The 17,187-nt window shown below is 48.0% G+C and overlaps 1 protein-coding gene across 1 annotated transcript in view; it reads left to right on the forward strand.

Annotated features, from left to right (window-relative positions):
* LOC119975556 overlaps positions 1 to 17,187 on the forward strand; it is a 156,697-nt gene that overhangs the window by 121,450 nt on the left and 18,060 nt on the right. Inside the window, exons 6-8 of the mRNA XM_038815342.1 lie at positions 2,107 to 3,336; positions 9,906 to 10,099; positions 15,479 to 15,846. Of these exons, the coding sequence (XP_038671270.1) occupies positions 2,107 to 3,336; positions 9,906 to 10,099; positions 15,479 to 15,846 (1,792 nt within the window). The remainder of the gene's footprint in view (positions 1 to 2,106; positions 3,337 to 9,905; positions 10,100 to 15,478; positions 15,847 to 17,187) is intronic.

Genomic DNA, 17,187 nt, shown 5'->3' on the forward strand with positions numbered 1-17,187 from the left:
AACCGTGCTGCTGGCCTGCTTGGTCTGCTTCAAAAGCCAGCGATTTAGCTGAGTGAGCTAATCCAGCCCCTATCGCTCCTCATCGCTGCCTCCCTTGCTGTCTGTCCATACCGGTCTTTTGGACGAATCTGTCCGGTTCTGCAGGGGCAGAATATCCCTTACCCTTATAATTTACCCAGAGCCTGGCTGGGGACAGCATCCCGAATTTAATTTTGTTTTTGTACAGGGCTAATTTTGCCTGATTCACATCCGCCTGCGCTTTGCCAGGTCTGCCCCAATGTCCTGGTAGACTCTGATTTTATGTCCCTCCCAGTTGCAAGTATTTGTCTCTCTAGCCTATCAAATGTTCCTTTGCCTGTCCCTGAATCTGTCCAACTTGGCAATGACCGCTATCGGCTGCTCTCCTGCATTGGGTTTTGTCCGAAGCAAACTATTGGACCTCCGGCGGCTAGGGAAGATGTCTCGCCCCAATAGGCTACCCAGCATTTGGGCCACATAGTCGGTCGGATCCCTGCACACGATTCCCTCTGTCAGATTCACTACTCTGATGTTCTATCACCTCGACCGCTTTTCTTGGTCCACCTTTCCTTCCAGTCTCCCCTGGGTCACATATTAAGTGCCGATTATTAAGTCTTACTGAGGAGAGCCACCTGATGTACGACTACTCAGCACCGAAAGTCCCGTCATTTCACACCGCTGACCATCTCACACTGCTGACCATCTCACACTGCTGACCATCTCACACTGCTGACCATCTCACACTGCTGACCATCTCACACTGCTGACCATCTCACACTGCTGACCATCTCACACCGCTGACCATCTCACACTGCTGACCATCTCACACTGCTGACCATCTCACACTGCTGACCATCTCACGCCGCTGACCATATCACACCACTGACCATATCACACCGCTGACCATCTCACACTGCTGACCATCTCACACTGCTGACCATACCACACCGCTGACCATATCACACCGCTGACCATCTCACACTGCTGACCATATCACACTGCTGACCATATCACACCGCTGATCATATCACACCGCTGACCATATCACACCGCTGACCATATCACACCGCTGACCATATCACACCGCTGACCATATCACACCGCTGACCATATCACACCGCTGTCCATATCACACCGCTGACCATATCACACCGCTGACCAGATCACACTGCTGACCATATCACACCACTGACCATATCACATTGCTGACCATATCACACTACCGTCCATGTCACACTGCTGACCATGTCACACTGCTGTCCATGTTACACTGCTTAGTATGTAAACTGTTGACTATATATCACTGCAAACCATATCACACAATCAGTGGAATTTCAATTGCTGAATCCACCATCCTTAACATCCTGGGGGTTAACATTTACCTGGCACTGTACTGGTCTAGCCTTATGGATATTTTGGCCAAAAGCGCATGTCAAAGGTTAAGAATCCTGTGGTGAGAACACACCTCCTGACTGTCCAAATCCTGTCCACCATCTATAAGATGCTAGTCCGGAGCATAATGGAAAATTCCCACTGACCTGGATGAGTGTAGTTCCAACAACACTCAAGAAATGTGACACCATCCAGGACATAGCAGCCCATGTGATTGCTCCTCCTTCCAGAAATATTCACTCCTTCCACCACCGACCCACAGCAGCAGCGTGAACCATCTACAAGATGCACGCAGCACCTTCCAAATCCACAACCACTACCATCTAGAAGGACAAGGATAGATGATACCTGGGAATCCCACCACCTATCCCTAACCACTGACCATTCCACACCACTGGGACCATTCTTCACCACTGACCATTCTTCACCATTGACCATCACTCACCACTGACCATCATCCCACACCACTGACCATCCCACACCACTGAACTTTCCACATCACATACCATCCCACACCACTGACCATCTCTCCCTACCTTTCTTCATCAGTTACTCCATGTTAGAGCCTTGTTACTTTCTCCAAGTGACTCAATTATTTTCGATGTTTCCAGATTAATCAAACCTCAATAAACTTTTACAAATGAAATTGAAACCATCACCGTTCAGTTTATGACAAATGTTGTTTTTAATTGGCAGGTTCCTCTCAATCACTGACTTCAGGAAGAAGATTCATCTTGGCGTTTCCAGAAAATGCTGACAGTTCTGCTGTCCTCACCATGCACGTTGTCACTTATGACAGACCCACAGTTGTGAGTGTTTCTATATCTGACCCATCTTATAATCACTCCATCTCCATTAGTGCCAACAGCACAGCCGCCATGACTGTGAATTCCACACACATGTTGTCAGGAAACCAAATCGCAAATAAGGCGATAACCGTTACATCAAATGAAGACATCTCCCTTGTTGTGTTAAATGGGAAATCCAAGACATATGATACATTTTTAACTTTACCATTCTCCAGTTTGGGTACACAATATTATATCTTCACCTACCCTGTGGACGGTCTGCACAACATTAAACAATTTGCTATCGCTAACAGCAATGAGCAAGTGCTGATCACCATCACTGTCTCGGGATCTCTGATCTTCAATGGGACCCAGTTCAGAGACACAGAGAGATTCTCGTTTGCACTGAGGCCAAACCAAGTTATTCAGTTTCAGAGCGACGAGGACTTGACAGGAACAAAGGTCGAGTCCACAAAGCCTGTGGCTGTCTTCAGTGGAGATCGATGTATATCTGTCACCCCGGGTAATTGTGGTCATACCAGTGAAACTTTATACCCTGTCGACAAGTGGTCCGATTTGTTTGTTGTTTTTCCCATTATAAAGAAAACAAAGAGGGACATCATCACCATTGTCTCTTCGGGGAATGACAACAACGTGAATATTCACACAGAGGAAGGGAATTGGCAAGTGCTGCTCCATGATGGAGCTCACGTCAATATCACTGTGAATGGTGGAATGATCATAAAGTCAACCAAACCGATCATGGTCATTTACCTGTGTACAGGGGGCAACAACTCCATAGTTTCAACCTTTGACCCCTTCATGATGACCGTGATACCGCCTATCTTTTTCAGCAACTACTTTGTGTTTGTGACAATGGACAATGTATTCAACTACATCCTGGTCATTTCATCTGGACAGAACTCCGATAGGATTATTTTAGACGGGAAACCTTTGTTCCAGTACCCCATCGAAAATTCAACCTTTGCTGGTTTCACTGCCATCAGAATCTACCTGGGTGAAACCGGTGGGCGTCACGTTATCTCTCAGGGTTCAGCTCGCTTCGCCATCTATATCCTCGGCATCGGACAAAGCATATCATATGGATACCCGATGGGTAACAGACCGCCCACCGTCAGTAAGTGTTGGTTCTTTGCCTTCTTTGCATGGCATGCTGGTGGCTGGAGGTTATGTCTCGGGAATAGCAAGTCAGCTGCTTAGGCTGCTTCTTTGGGATATGGGGCGGAATTCTCCGACCCCCCGCAGGGTCGGGGAATCGCCCGGGGCTCGCGTAAATCCCGCCCCCGGCGTGGCCAGAATTCTCCGCCACCCGGGAATTGGCGGGGGCGGGAATCACGTCCCGCCGGTCGGTGGGCCCCCCCGCAGCAATTCTCCAGCCTGCGATGGTCCGAAGTCCCGCCGCTGTCAGGCCTCTCCCGCTTACGTGGTTTAAACCACCTCTGGTGCCAGCGGGAACAGGCGGTGCGAGCGGACCCTGGGATCCTGGGGGGGGGGGGGGCGTGGGGAAATCGGTCCCAGTGGGGTGCCCCCATGGTGGCCTGGCCTGCAATCGGGGCCCACCAATCGGGCCAGTGCCGTGGGGGCACTCTTTTTCTTCTGCCGCCGCTACGGCCTCTACCATGGCGGAGGCGGAAGAGACCCCCTCTACCGCGCATGCGCCGGTGGTGACATCAGCAGCCACTGACGCACCGGCGCATGCACAGACTCACGCAGACTGGCGAAGGCTTTTTGGCCAGCCATGACGCCGATCAAAGGCCGTTGGCGCCAGTCGGCGGAGCGGGAGCCACTCTGGCGCGGGCCTAGCCCCTGAAGGTGCGGAGAATTGCCCACCTTTGGGGAGGCCCGACACCGGAGTGGTTGGCACCACTCTGCTACGCCGGGACCACCCCGCCCCGCCAGGTAGGGGAGAAGATCGCCCATGATTTCCAACCTGTTGAGTGCAAGATGAAAAACTTCAGCGAGTTTCTTTCTTCAGGGGTACCCAGGTTCTGTTGTACCAAAGAACTATTTATGAAATGTTGACTGACTGGCTAGGAGTGGAAGTTATATTGAGCCTTGATAAAGCTCGGGTTAGGTTCCAACTTGAGCATGGTCTCCAATCCTGGTCACCACACTTTGGGAAGGATGTGAGTGTCCTTGAGAGGTTGCAGGGGAGATTAACCAGGATGGTTCAGGGATGGTGGTTTTCTTTGGCTGCACATTTAGTTTGCAGTACCTGTGGTGTTTCTTTTTGGGAAAGAAGATGGAGGGATGATTTGACCAAAACGCAGAATTGTCACGGCGCAGTAGGAGGTTATTCGGTGCGTTGTGTCTGTATCGGCGTTCTGAATGAGCCAATTCACCTCACAACCTGCTCCCTACTCATAATGATGATGACTTTCGAATGCCTCAATCGAACCTGCCTCCCCCATGCTCTCAGGCAGCACATTCCAGACTCTGACCTTTTCACTGTCCAAAATAGGTATTTCCTCGGATCTCTTATGCCTCTTTTACTAATTCCTTTAAATCTGTGCCCACTCATTCCCGATCATTTCATCAAGGGGCTGGTTTAGCTCAGTCGGCTAAATTGCTGGCTTTTAAAGCAGACCAAGCAGGCCAGCAGCACGGTTCGATTCCCGTACCAGCCTCCCCGGACATGCGCAGTAACTTCATTGAAGCCTACTCGTGACAATAAGCGATTTTCATTTCATTGTATCTACTTGTCCCCTCTATAGTTACGGGGATAGGGGTAGAGGTGCAGAAGATTCTGACACATTTGTATAAAGCAGATAAAGAAGATTGGATAAAAGCAAATTACTGCGAATGCTGGAATCTGAAACCAAAAAAGGAAATGCTGGAAAATCTCAGCAGGCCTGGCACCACCTGTAAGGAGAGAAAAGACCGAACGCTTTGAGTCCAGATGACCCTTTGTCAAAGCTGACAAAGGGTCATCTGGACTTGACAAGTTAGCTCTTTTCTCTCCTTACAGATGCTGACCGACCGGCTGAGGTAAAGAAGATTATTGCCATTAGCTGATGGTGTAAGGATGAGGGGGCACATATTTCAGGTTTTAGGTAAGAGACAAGGTGGGAAATGCAATGTGAGGAACAACATTTTTATGTAGCAATTGGTGGAGACCTGGAACTCACTGGCTCTGAGGTCGCTCCAAGCTGAAACCATGAATGAGTTCAAATGAAATTGGATAGCCCATTGAGAGAAGTAAACTTGCAGGACTGTGGGGATGGAGCAGACAACTAGGGCTGACTGGATTGGTCTGCACAGAACTGGGGCTGAATTGATGGGCCAAATGGCCTCCTTTTGTGCCGTGAAGGCTCTATGCTCTAATCTCCCCTGCAACCTCTCAAGTGCCGTCATATCCTTCCCAAAGTGTGGTGACCAGGATTGGAGACAATGCTCTAGTTGTGGCCTAATTGGAGCTTTATCAAGGCTCAGTATAACTTTATGGTAAGCCTGCCGTTCAACATTTCAGGAATTAGTCATTTGGTACGACACAACTTGGGAGCCATGTTGGTTTCACGTCAAGGGACGGAGGGGCAGAGGATGCCATCGCATGCATCGTGCCTGATCAGTCCTGATCCACCCTGATCCACCTTGCTGCGCTCTTCCCATATTCATCGATGTCATTGATATCTAGAAACCCATTGATCTCTGTTTTGAACACCTCCAAATACTGAACCACCTGCCTTCTAGCCAGAGAAATCCACAGATTCAACACCCTACAAGTGAAGAAATTCCTTATTATCTCAGTCCAAAATAGCCTCCTTATTATATATGCCCACATCTGAATGAGGAGCAGGAGTAGGCCACTTGGCCCCTCAAGCCTACTCCGCCATTTGATAAGATCATGGCTGATCTGGCTGTGACTTTAACCCCATGTTCCTGCTTATAACCCCCCCCCCCCCCCCCCCGCCCCCACCATGCACCCGCCTATCCCCTCTGATAACTTGAGATTGTGTCCCGTGGTTCTCGATGTGGTGGCCTAAGAGAGGGTACAGAGAGGTTACCAGGAAGTTGCCTGGTACAGAGGACATTAGCTATGAGGAGAGGTTGGATGAACTCGGTTTGTTCTCACTGGAACGATGGAGGTTGAGGGGAGACCTGATTGATATTTACAAGATTCTGGGTGGCATGGACAGAGCGGATAGTCAGAAGCGTTTTCCCAGCATAGAAGTCAATTACTAGGGGACATAGGTTTAAGTTGCGAAGGGCAAAGTTTAGAGGTGTGCAGAGAGCAGTGGGTGCCTGGAACTCGCTGCCAGAAGAGGCGATGGAAGCAGGGACGATAGTGACGTTTAAGGGGCATCTTGACAAATACATGAATAGGGTGGGAATAGAGGGATATGGGCCCCGGAAGTGTAGAAAGTTTTAGGTTGGGCGGGCAGCAGTAGTGGGCGCAGGCTTGGAGGGCCGAAGGGCCTGTTCCTGTACTCCTTTTTGTTCTTTTTCTTCCTCCTCCATTCCCCAAGCCAGAAGAAACATCTTTCTTCTATCTCCCCTGTCGATCCCTGCCTGTAAGAATTCTGTTCACTTCAATGAGGTCGCCTCTCATTCTTTATAGAGTCATACACCACAAAAAAGGCCTATTGTGTGGCGGTCAAAAACAACTACCTAGCTATTCTAATTCCATTTTCCAGCTCTTGGCCTGTAGCCTTGTATGCCTTGGAATTGCAAATTTATTCTTATTCGTCCATGAGATGTGGGCTTCTCTGGCTGGGCCAGCATTTATTGCCCATCCATCAGGGCATTTAAGAGACAACCACAAGTGCACATCAAAATGCTTCTTTAATCTGCCTCGACCACCCTTTCAGGCAGTGAGCTCCAGACTTCCACCATCCTCTCGGTGAAAAAGATTTTCCTCACGGCCCCAATAAACTTCCTGCCCCTGACCTTAAATCTGAGCCCCCTGGTCATTGATCCCTCCACCAAGGGGAAAAGCTTCATCCTGTCGACTCTGTCTATGCCCCTCATAATTGTATACATCTCAATCATACCCCCATCAGTCTCTTCTGTTCAAAGGAAAACAATCCAAGTCTAGGGTGGCACATTGGCAACACCGCTTCCTCACAGCGCCAGAGACCTGGATTCGAATCTGACCTGGGGTGACTGTCTGTGTGTAGTTTACACGTTCTCTCCATGTCTGCGTGGGTTTCCTCTGTGTGCTCTAGTTTCCTCACACAGTCCAAAGACATGAAGGTCAAGTGGATTAGCAATGCTAAATTGCCCTTTCGTGTCCAAAGGTTAAGTGGGATTACAGGGGTAGGGCAGGATTGGCCCTGTGTAGGGTGGTCTTTCAAATGGTCAGTACAGACTTGATGGGCCAAATGGCCTCCTTCTGCACTGTAGGAATAACTAACACTCTCCAGCCCAGGCAACATCCTGGTAAATCTCCTCTGCACCCTTTCCAGTGCTATCACTTCCCTCCTAGAATGCGGATTCCAGAGCTGCACACAATGCTCTAACTCAGTGATCGGAATACCTTCGGCCACGGGCCACATACAGCCCATCTGGGTTCTGAGTGCGGCCCACAAGATATTTTATCATAGTATTTACACTGCAGAAGGAGGCCATTCGGCCCATCGATTCTGCAACAGCCCTTGGAAAGAGCACCATACCCAAGCTCACGCCATCACTCCATCCCAGTAACCCCACCCACCTTTTTGGACACTGAGGGCAATTTAGCATGACCAATCTACCTAACCTGCACGTCTTTGGACTGTGGGAAGAAACCGGAGCACCCGAAGGAAGCCCACGCAGACACGGGGAGAACATGCAGAGTCCACCCAGATAGTGATCCAAGCCGTGAATTGAACCTGGGACCCTGGAGCTGTGAAGCAACTGTGCTAACCACTATGCTAGCGTGCTACCCTTTTGTTGACCGTTGTCCATGTACAGAGTTGCCACAATCCGCAGATCTCCATCAGCACATTTTTTTTCCTACCGGTATAACTGAAGCCAAATGCATGTGGAGTGAGGGCAAGTGGTGGGGTGTGTGCTGACTGTTCAAAACATTGACTGTGAGTGCCGTGAACTCCCTCTGCACCCAAAATTTAAATATTCATTTTGTTTTCTTACAATCTGAAGCTGATGACATTTCTATTAATATATAAATCATTGAGCATTTTCTATAACTCATTTGGACGCAGGGAGGATGCTTTTCCTGGTTGAGGAGTTTAGAACAAGGGGTCACAGGCTCAGGATATGGGATTATATCCCACATGGAACCTACGGGATGGGAATATTTGTCTTCCCTTGCAGAATACGAGCTCCTCTGTTGGGGCGGATATCTCAATTGACCTCTGTATATAATTGACCTCTGGATATAAGAACATAAGAATTAGGAGCAGGAGTAGGCCATCTGGCCCCTCGAGCCTGCTCCGCCATTCAATGAGATCATGGCTGATCTTTTGTGGACTCAGCTCCACTTTCCGGCCCCAACACATTAATCCCATTATTCTTCAAAAAACTATCTATCTTTACCTTAAAAACATTTAATGAAGGAGCCTCAACTGCTTCACTGGGCAAGGAATTCCATAGATTCACAACCCTTTGGGTGAAGAAGTTCCTCCTAAACTCAGTCCTAAATCTACTTCCCCTTATTTTGAGGCTATGTCCCCTAGTTCTGCTTTCACCCGCCAGTTGAAACAACCTGCCCGTATCTATCCTATCTATTCCCTTCATAATTTTGAATGTTTCTATAAGATCCCCCCTCATCCTTCTAAATTCCAATGAGTACAGTCCCAGTCTACTCAACCTCTCCTCATAATCCAACCCCCTCAGATCTGGGATTATCCTAGTGAATCTCCTCTGCACACCCTCCAGTGCCAGTATGTCCTTTCTCAAGTAAGGAGACCAAAACTGAACACAATACTCCAGGTGTGGCCTCACTAACACCTTATACAATTGCAACATAACCTCCCTAGTCTTAAACTCCATCCCTCTAGCAATGAAGGACAAAATTCCATTTGCCTTCTTAATCACCTGTTGCACCTGTAAACCAACTTTCTGTGACTCATGCACTAGCACACCCAGGTCTCTCTGCACAGCGGGATGCTTTAGGTAGGACAGTAAGGCACCGACCAGCGAGGAACCCGGCAGGGAGCTTCTGGGAAGTGCATATATAATTTGTGTAAATCAAACTGTTCTTAAATTAGGTGTGGATTCCCCGTGTCTTTGTTGAAGGGTAGGCCATTTAAGACTGAGATAGGGAGAAACTTCTTCATTCAGAGGGTGCTAAACCTGTGGCATTTTCTACCGCAGAAGGCTGTGGAGGCCTGAAATTATTCAAGAGATAGATTTTGTTTAGATTTTAATGGCATCAAGGGGTAGGGGGAGAAAGCGGAATATGGCATTGAGATCAAGGATTAGCTATGATCATATTGAACAGCAGAGCAGTATCGAAGGTCTGAACAGACTACTCTTGATCCTATTTTCCATGTTATGAAATATTCGGCATGTACCAAATATATTGAACCTGACTAATGGGGTCATGGCTAGTGAACAAGCCCAATTTCAATCTTACAGTCCACTGAGATGAAGGAGGGCCACTTATGCGGCCCACTCACTGGCCTAGATTTCCCATCAATGCTCTGTACTCTGGAAGAGTTGCCTTGAACAGAAATCACCAAAGTGAAAACATTATTTTCCTCTTCAATGGGCATAATGCACGTATTAACATTTCTTTTGCAGGTGAAGCGAGATGGGGTTCGCTGACCTGCCTGCCCACGGCTGCTGTGTACACCTTACCGTCCAGTGTGCTCGCCAGTGCCAAGTTATCTATTGTCGACGTGCACCTCATTGACCCCAGCTGCCAGGCCAACCAGAGAGATGAGAACTGGGTGGTCATCACTGCTCCATTTAATTCCTGCGGCACGATGATCATTGTAGGTGGTAGCAACGGTGGTTGCAGATCACTCCTGCTCTTGCACTCAGTAGGGTTGGCAGACGTTGGCTGGGAGATCATCAGATCAGGGCAGTGGGTGACTATGCTGTAGGGTCTGAATCAGCGAGAACTGTGTAATGAAGCTGATTTGATTAGGGAACTTAAGGTGAAGGAACCCTTGGGGAGCAGTGACCACAATATGATAGAATTTACCCTGCAGTTTGAGAGGGAGAAGCTGCAATCAGATGTAACGGCATTCCAATTAAATAAGAGTAACTACAAAGGCATGAGGGAGGAGCTGGCCAGAGTCGATTGGAAAAGGAGCCGAGCAGGGAAGACAGTGGAACAGCAATGGCAGGTGTTTTTGGAGGTTATTCGCGAGGTACAGCAGAAATTTATCCCAAGGAGGAGGAAACATGTTAAGGGGAGGACAAGGCATCCATGGCTGACGAGGGAAGTCAAGGACAGCACAAAAGCAAAAAACAAAGTGGCGAGGATTAGTGAAAAGCCAGAGGATTGGGAAGCCTTTAAAAGCGAGCAGAGGACAACTAAAAAAGCAATAAGGGGAGAGAAGATGAAACACAAGTGCAAGCTACCTGGTAATATAAAGGAAGATAGGAAGAGATTTTTTTTTCAATATATAAAAGGTAAGAGAGGCATAAATAAACATTGCACAACTGGAAAATGTCACTGGAGAAGTAATAATAGGAAACAAAGAAATGGCAGACGAACTGAATAGTTACTTTGCATCAGACTTCACGGTGGAAGACACCAGTGGGATGCCAGAGCTTCAGGAGAACCAAGGGGCAGAGGTGAGTGCAGTGACCAATACTAAGGAGAAGGTTCTGGGGAAATTGAAAGGTCTGAAGGTGGATAAGTCACCTGGATCGGATGGACTACACCCCAGGGTCCTAAAAGAGATAGCTGAGGAAATTGTGGAGGCATTGGTGGTGATCTTTCAGAAATCATTGGAGGCAGGAAGTGTCCCAGAGGACTGGAAAGTGGCTAATGTAACACCCCTGTTGAAGAAGGGAGGGAGGCAGAAAACGGGAAATTATAGGCCGGTTAGTCTAACTTTGGTCATTGGTAAGATTTTAGAGTGCGTTATTAAAGATGAGATTGTGGAGTACTTGGAAGTGCATGGTGAAATAGGATTGAGTCAGCATGGCTTTGTCAAAGGGAGGCCATGTCTGACAAATCTGTTAGAGTTCTTTGAGGAGGTAACAAGGAAGTTAGACTAGGGAGAACCAGTGGACGTGATTTATTTAGATTTCCAGAAGGCCTTTGACAAGGTGCTGCATAGGAGATTGTTAACTACGTTAAGAGCCCATGGTGTTAAGGATAAGATCCTGGCATAGATAGAGGATTGGCTGACTGGCAGAAGGCAGAGAGTGGGAATAAAGTGGTCTTTTTCAGGATGGCAGCCGGTGACTAGTGGTGTGCCTCAGGGGTCTGTGCTGGGACCAGAACTTTTCACAATATACATTAATGATCTGGAAGAAGGAACTGAAGGCACTGTTGCTAAGTTTGCAGATGATACAAAGATCTGTAGAGGGATAGATAGTATTGAGGAAGCAAGGGGGCTGCAAAAGGATTTGGACAAGCTCGGAGAATGAGAAATGAGTAACAGATGAAATACAATGTGGAAAAGTGTGAGGTTATGCACTTTGGAATGAAGAATTAAGGCATAGACTGTTTTCTAAATGGGGAAATGCTTTGGAAGCACAAAGGGACTTGGGAGTCCTTGTTCACGATTCTCTTAAGATTAACGTGCAGGTTCAGTCGGCAATTAGGAAGACAAATGAAATGTTAGTATTCATATCGAGAGGGCTAGCATACAAGACCAGGGATGTACTTCTGAGGCTGTATGAGGCTGTGGTCAAACCCCATTTGGAGTATTGTGAGCAGTTTTGGGCCCCGTATCTAAGGAAGGATGTGCTGGCCTTGGAAAGACTCCAGAGGATGTTCACAAGAATGATCCCTGGAATGAAGAGCTTGTCATATGAGGGACAGTTGAGGACACTGCGTCTGTACTCGATGGGAGTTTAGAAGGATGATGGGGATCTTATTGAAACTTACAGGATACTGCGAGGCCTGGATAGAGTGGACATGGAGAGGATATTTCCCTTGTAGGAAAAGCTAGAAACAGAGGACAAAATCCTTTAAAACAGAGATGAGGAGGCATTTCTTCAGCCAGAGGGTGGTGAATCTGTGGAACTCTTTGCCGCAGATGGCTGTGGAGGCCAAATCACTGGGTGTCCCTTAAGACAGAGTTTCTTGATTAATAAGGGGATCAGGGATTATGGGGAGAAGGCAGGAGAATGGGGATGAGAAACATATTAGCCATGATTGCATGGCGGAGCAGACTTGATGGGCCAAGTGGCCTAATTCTGCTCCTATCTCTTATGGGCTAGCTGACCTGAAGTCAAAAAATGGGTTCAACTGGGCTGTGTGTGTGGGGGGGTGGGAGGGGGGGGGGGGGGGGGGGGGGGGAGGGGGGGGGGGTGGTTGGATTTGGATCTCCAATGAAGAGTTGCAGCCATAAATCCAACAGTGCAGTCTGAAACAGCTTCCTTATTCCACAAACCAACATAAAGGTTAGGAGCAAGAATAGGCCACACAGCTCATCGATGGGCTGAGCATTTGAACACATTACGGAGCAGCACCTCGATAGGAATGCCAGCAAATATCGCACTCAAAGCAATATAACGCTGTTGGGGAATGTCATCAGGGTTAGTGACATGGACTAGGCTTTAACCTTTGAATTGCGATCTAATTGTGGTGTCTAAGATGGCTGAAGGAGTCGGTAGGTTAGGTGGAGAGAAACTATTGCAATTTCCTCGGAGTGGCACTGTCCGACGGATCGCCACTCTCCATGGGCTTGCCCACGCTGACATTTCAAAACCCATGTCTCGCCTAACATTCCTCACTCGGGCTGGGTGAGACAGCAACAGTAAAGTGCCCATCCACGCCCCCCACCGCATCAGCGAGGAGTAACTGGGGCGCAGAAAGGAAAGAAATGCCCTCTATTGTATGGTTGCCATAAAGAGGGCGATGAAAGGGACAATTCAAAGGCAAAATGTAATTTTCAAAAGCAAAAAATTAAGTGGATCAAACAGTGGGGGGGGGGGGGGGGGGGGGGGGGGGGGGGGGGAGACGCTGGAAAGTATTGAGAAGGGTGGGGAGACGTAGGGTAGCGTTGAGGTTGGAGGGCAGTGTCGTATCCGATGGTTGGGGGAGGCGGCGGTGTGGGTTGGATGGGGGGGGGAAACTCGGGCTGGGAGGGGGGAGCTCGAGTCGGCGAGTCAGGTCGTACCAGAAGCAGCAGCCAAACCAGGAGGGTAGGGTTGGACCGTGATGGAGAGGTAGGTCCGGGGGGGCGGATCAGGTCTGGTCACACCTGGGGAGGGGGCAGAGTCAGATTGAGACTGGGGAGGATGAGGTGTGGGACCACAAGGGGCTGGGGTCAGACCAGATCGGGGAGGGGTGGGGTGGGGGGAATGCTGGGAAGAGAGGTGATTGATTAAACTGGACCGGGAAAGGGACGTCCAGTCGGATCAGGGGTGGGGGATCCACTGTGGGGAGGGGGGTTGTATATGTGGAGTGGGGGTGGGGTGTCCCGTGCGAGGCTAGGTCTGAGGGCTGAAGAAGTTTCTCTGGAGTTGGAAGTGACTTTCTTTCCTCGTACTCTTTCAGAGTAACTATTAGCGTGAACATGGCAGATCTATTGGATGTTTACAATTTAAACCGCTTCTGTCCAATGGTTCCCAGCCAGCCCGGCACAATTGTCCAGAGGAAATCAGCACTTCTGGAAAATTGCTGGCTAAACCCTTACATCGGAAAGTCCCAGAGGGATTGCCCAGCGCATCATTAGGAAACCCCCTAAATGGGACTCTGGGGAACCTGGAAGTTACGGTCTGTGGTGGATAAGTTCAGATAAATGGGATGTAACTGTAAAATAAGAGCTAGATCATTGAGGGGTCATTTCTGGCACATTTAATTTAAATTAATTGGCACATTAACGTTATGGGAAATCTTGAACTTTCTCCCAACCAAACATTGTTGAAGTGGCGGGAGAGGGGAGGTGGGATGGAGTGGGGGGGTGGGGGGGGGGGGGGAGGAAGGAGGGGGATGGCAACAGAAATATTTCCAAACTAACTGTAAGACCATAAGACATAAAAACATAAATATGCCATTCGGCCCATCGGGCCTGCCCTGCAGATCAATGATATGGTGGCTGATCAGATGAGATCATCTTCAACTCCACTTTCCAGTCCCTGAGATTTTTGCTTATGGAGCCCGCGACCAAGCTCGGCAAGTTGAGTTGAGGCATGGGGTCAGCAATCCGCCAATGGACTGGCAGAGCAGGCCCGATGTGCTGCATGGCCTCCTGTGGCTCCTCTCCTCCAACGACAGTCCGATCAAGTTGCTGGCCATGGCACCCAACGAGCACAATATGGGAGTACAGGATTTCTCGAGTCGGATGGTGGCCGGGGAATCGTTTTTATCATGGGTGGGTGATGGAGGTGGCGGGACAGGGAGATTGGGCATTTCCATAGGGTGGCCATTGATAGGGTAAAACAGACGTTCCAATGTGGAATAAAGTGAAGGATAAAACCTCTCTGACTTTGCGGGAGATCGGGCAGAGGTCACAATCGTTTACTCATGCTTCAAACATGGCAGGCACACCCCCAGAGAAACCTCCTCGAATACAACTCTAACACAGCTCTCATAGGGAGAGCATTCTAATGCAGCTCTCTGTCCTAGGCCACAGATACACACTGATTATACAGTTAGTCAGTACACAGAACATTGTTTAAAATTCCAATCTTGGCTACATAGGTTTATTGTTATGCCTTCACCCAGAAGCTTGGCTGATATCACCTCGTAGCTATAGACTGTCTGCTGTGATGTAAACAAGCAAGGCCTTGCTGGCGGGTACTTGCTCATCTCAGATCCTTGAGAGTGTGTGAAGATCATTCTGGGTATCAACACTTGACTGATATACAATTTTACTCTAATGCAGGAATGTTAGCGCTAACCCCCTCTTTTACTGAATCGATTCATTTCCTCTCACAGGAATATGTGTCTGCCTATATCTAATGTAAGGCGACAGGATCAGGGGCCAACTTAGATGGATGGGAGGAGTAGTGAACGTCAATGTAATAATACCAATAGGAAAACAAGAATTACGATAATATTAGAAACTTGGGTTTGATGGTTTCATTTTGATTATCCCCCTATGTGTTGGAATGTTTTCTTCCTGCACGACAATGTCATGGCAACCCACTTGACTAAACCCCAAGATGCCTTTGAGTGCAAATTTTCTCCATGTTTGCCACAAATGTCTAAGTGTTCCATTCATCCAATTTTGTTACAGAACGATACTGGGAGGATCGCTTACGTCAATACAATCTATGGAACTGCCCCCCACACCTCGATTCATCGTCTGCAGATCCGATTAAATTGTGAGATGTTGACGGTGGAGAACATTACCATCGCGTTCGTGCCCCAGACCGATCACGTGATCCGCTTGGGCCATAATAACATATCCTTCACATTATATCAGTCGGCAGCCTTCAATGATCCAATCTTCCAGTTCCCTTACGAAGTCGCACTGAACAAGACGCTGTATGTTGAGATGGAGGTGGAAACCACTGACAGAGGGATAGAAATATTCACAGAGAACTGTGTGTCTGTACCATTCCTGAACTCCAACAGTGAGATGTACAGCATCATCGAGAATGGGTAACTTCCTGCATCTGGTTTGGGGCAGCTGCTGGATATTTCTTGCCCTGTGCTAAAGAGCTCATTACTCTGGGGCTTCCTTCTTGATCTGTGACACAGTTTGCGCATCAAATTGTGCCCAAAGACAAATAGGAGCAGGAGTAGACCAATCGGATCCTCGCGTCTGTTCCACATTTCCCATCGACCCCTCAGTAATCTTTGCTTCCCTTGCGCCAACAAGAATCTATCCTCCTCCACCTTAAGAATATTCAGTGACCTCGCCTTCATTGCCTTCTGAGGCAGAAAATTCCAAAGCCACACAAACCTCTAAGAGAAAAACATTCCCCTCATCTCTGTCCAAAAAGAGCAACTCCCTCACTAGTTCCAGACCCACCCACAAGAGGAAACATCCTTTCCACGTCCACCTTGATGAGACTGTTCAGGATCTTAAGTACTTCAATCAAGTCACCCCTTCACTCTTCTAAACTGCAGTGGAAACAAGCCCAGTTTGTCCAACCTTTCCTCATAAGATAACCCGCTCATTCCAGATATCAACTTAATAAATCTCTTCCGAATCGCCTTCAACGTATTTACATTCTTCCTTAAATAAGACCAAAACTGCACACAGTATTCGGGATGTGGTCTCACCAGTGCCCTTTCTAACTGAAGCGTAACATCCTTACTTTCATGTTCAATTCCTCTTGTAATAAAGGATACCATTCCATTAGTCTTCTGAATTACTCACTGTACCTTCATACTAACTTCTTATGAGTCATGCGCTAGAACACCCAGATCCCTCTGCATCTCAGAAATCCGCAGTTGTTCTCTATTTAAAGAATACTCTGCTTTTTTATTCTTCCTGCCAAAGTGAACAACTTCACATTTTCCCACAGTACACTCCATCTGCCAGATTTTTGCCCACTTAACCTATCCATATCCGTCTGCAATATGTCTTCCTCACAATATAGTTTCTCACTTAACTTGAGTCATCTGAAAATTTAGCTACCGTGCCTTCAATCCCCTTATCCAATGATCATAGATATAAATTGGAAAAAGTTGTGGCCCCAGCACAGACTGCTGCAGAACTTCTCTTGTCGCATCCTGCCAATCAGAAAGGGACCCATTTATGCATTCTCTCCGTTTTCTATCAGCCAGCCAAACTTCTCTCTATGCTAACATGTTACCCCTGAACCAGGAGTTTTATTTTCTGCAATAACCTGTGGCTCCTAATCAAATATCTTCTGTAAATCCAAGTCCAGCACATCTACAGGCTCCCCTTTATCCACAGCACATGCTTTTCCTTCAAAGAACTCCAATTAATTGGTTGAACATGATTTCCCTTTCACACAACCAGACTCACTC

The sequence above is a fragment of the Scyliorhinus canicula genome, chromosome 13, assembly GCF_902713615.1.
Source record: "Scyliorhinus canicula chromosome 13, sScyCan1.1, whole genome shotgun sequence".
NCBI lineage: Eukaryota > Metazoa > Chordata > Chondrichthyes > Carcharhiniformes > Scyliorhinidae > Scyliorhinus > Scyliorhinus canicula.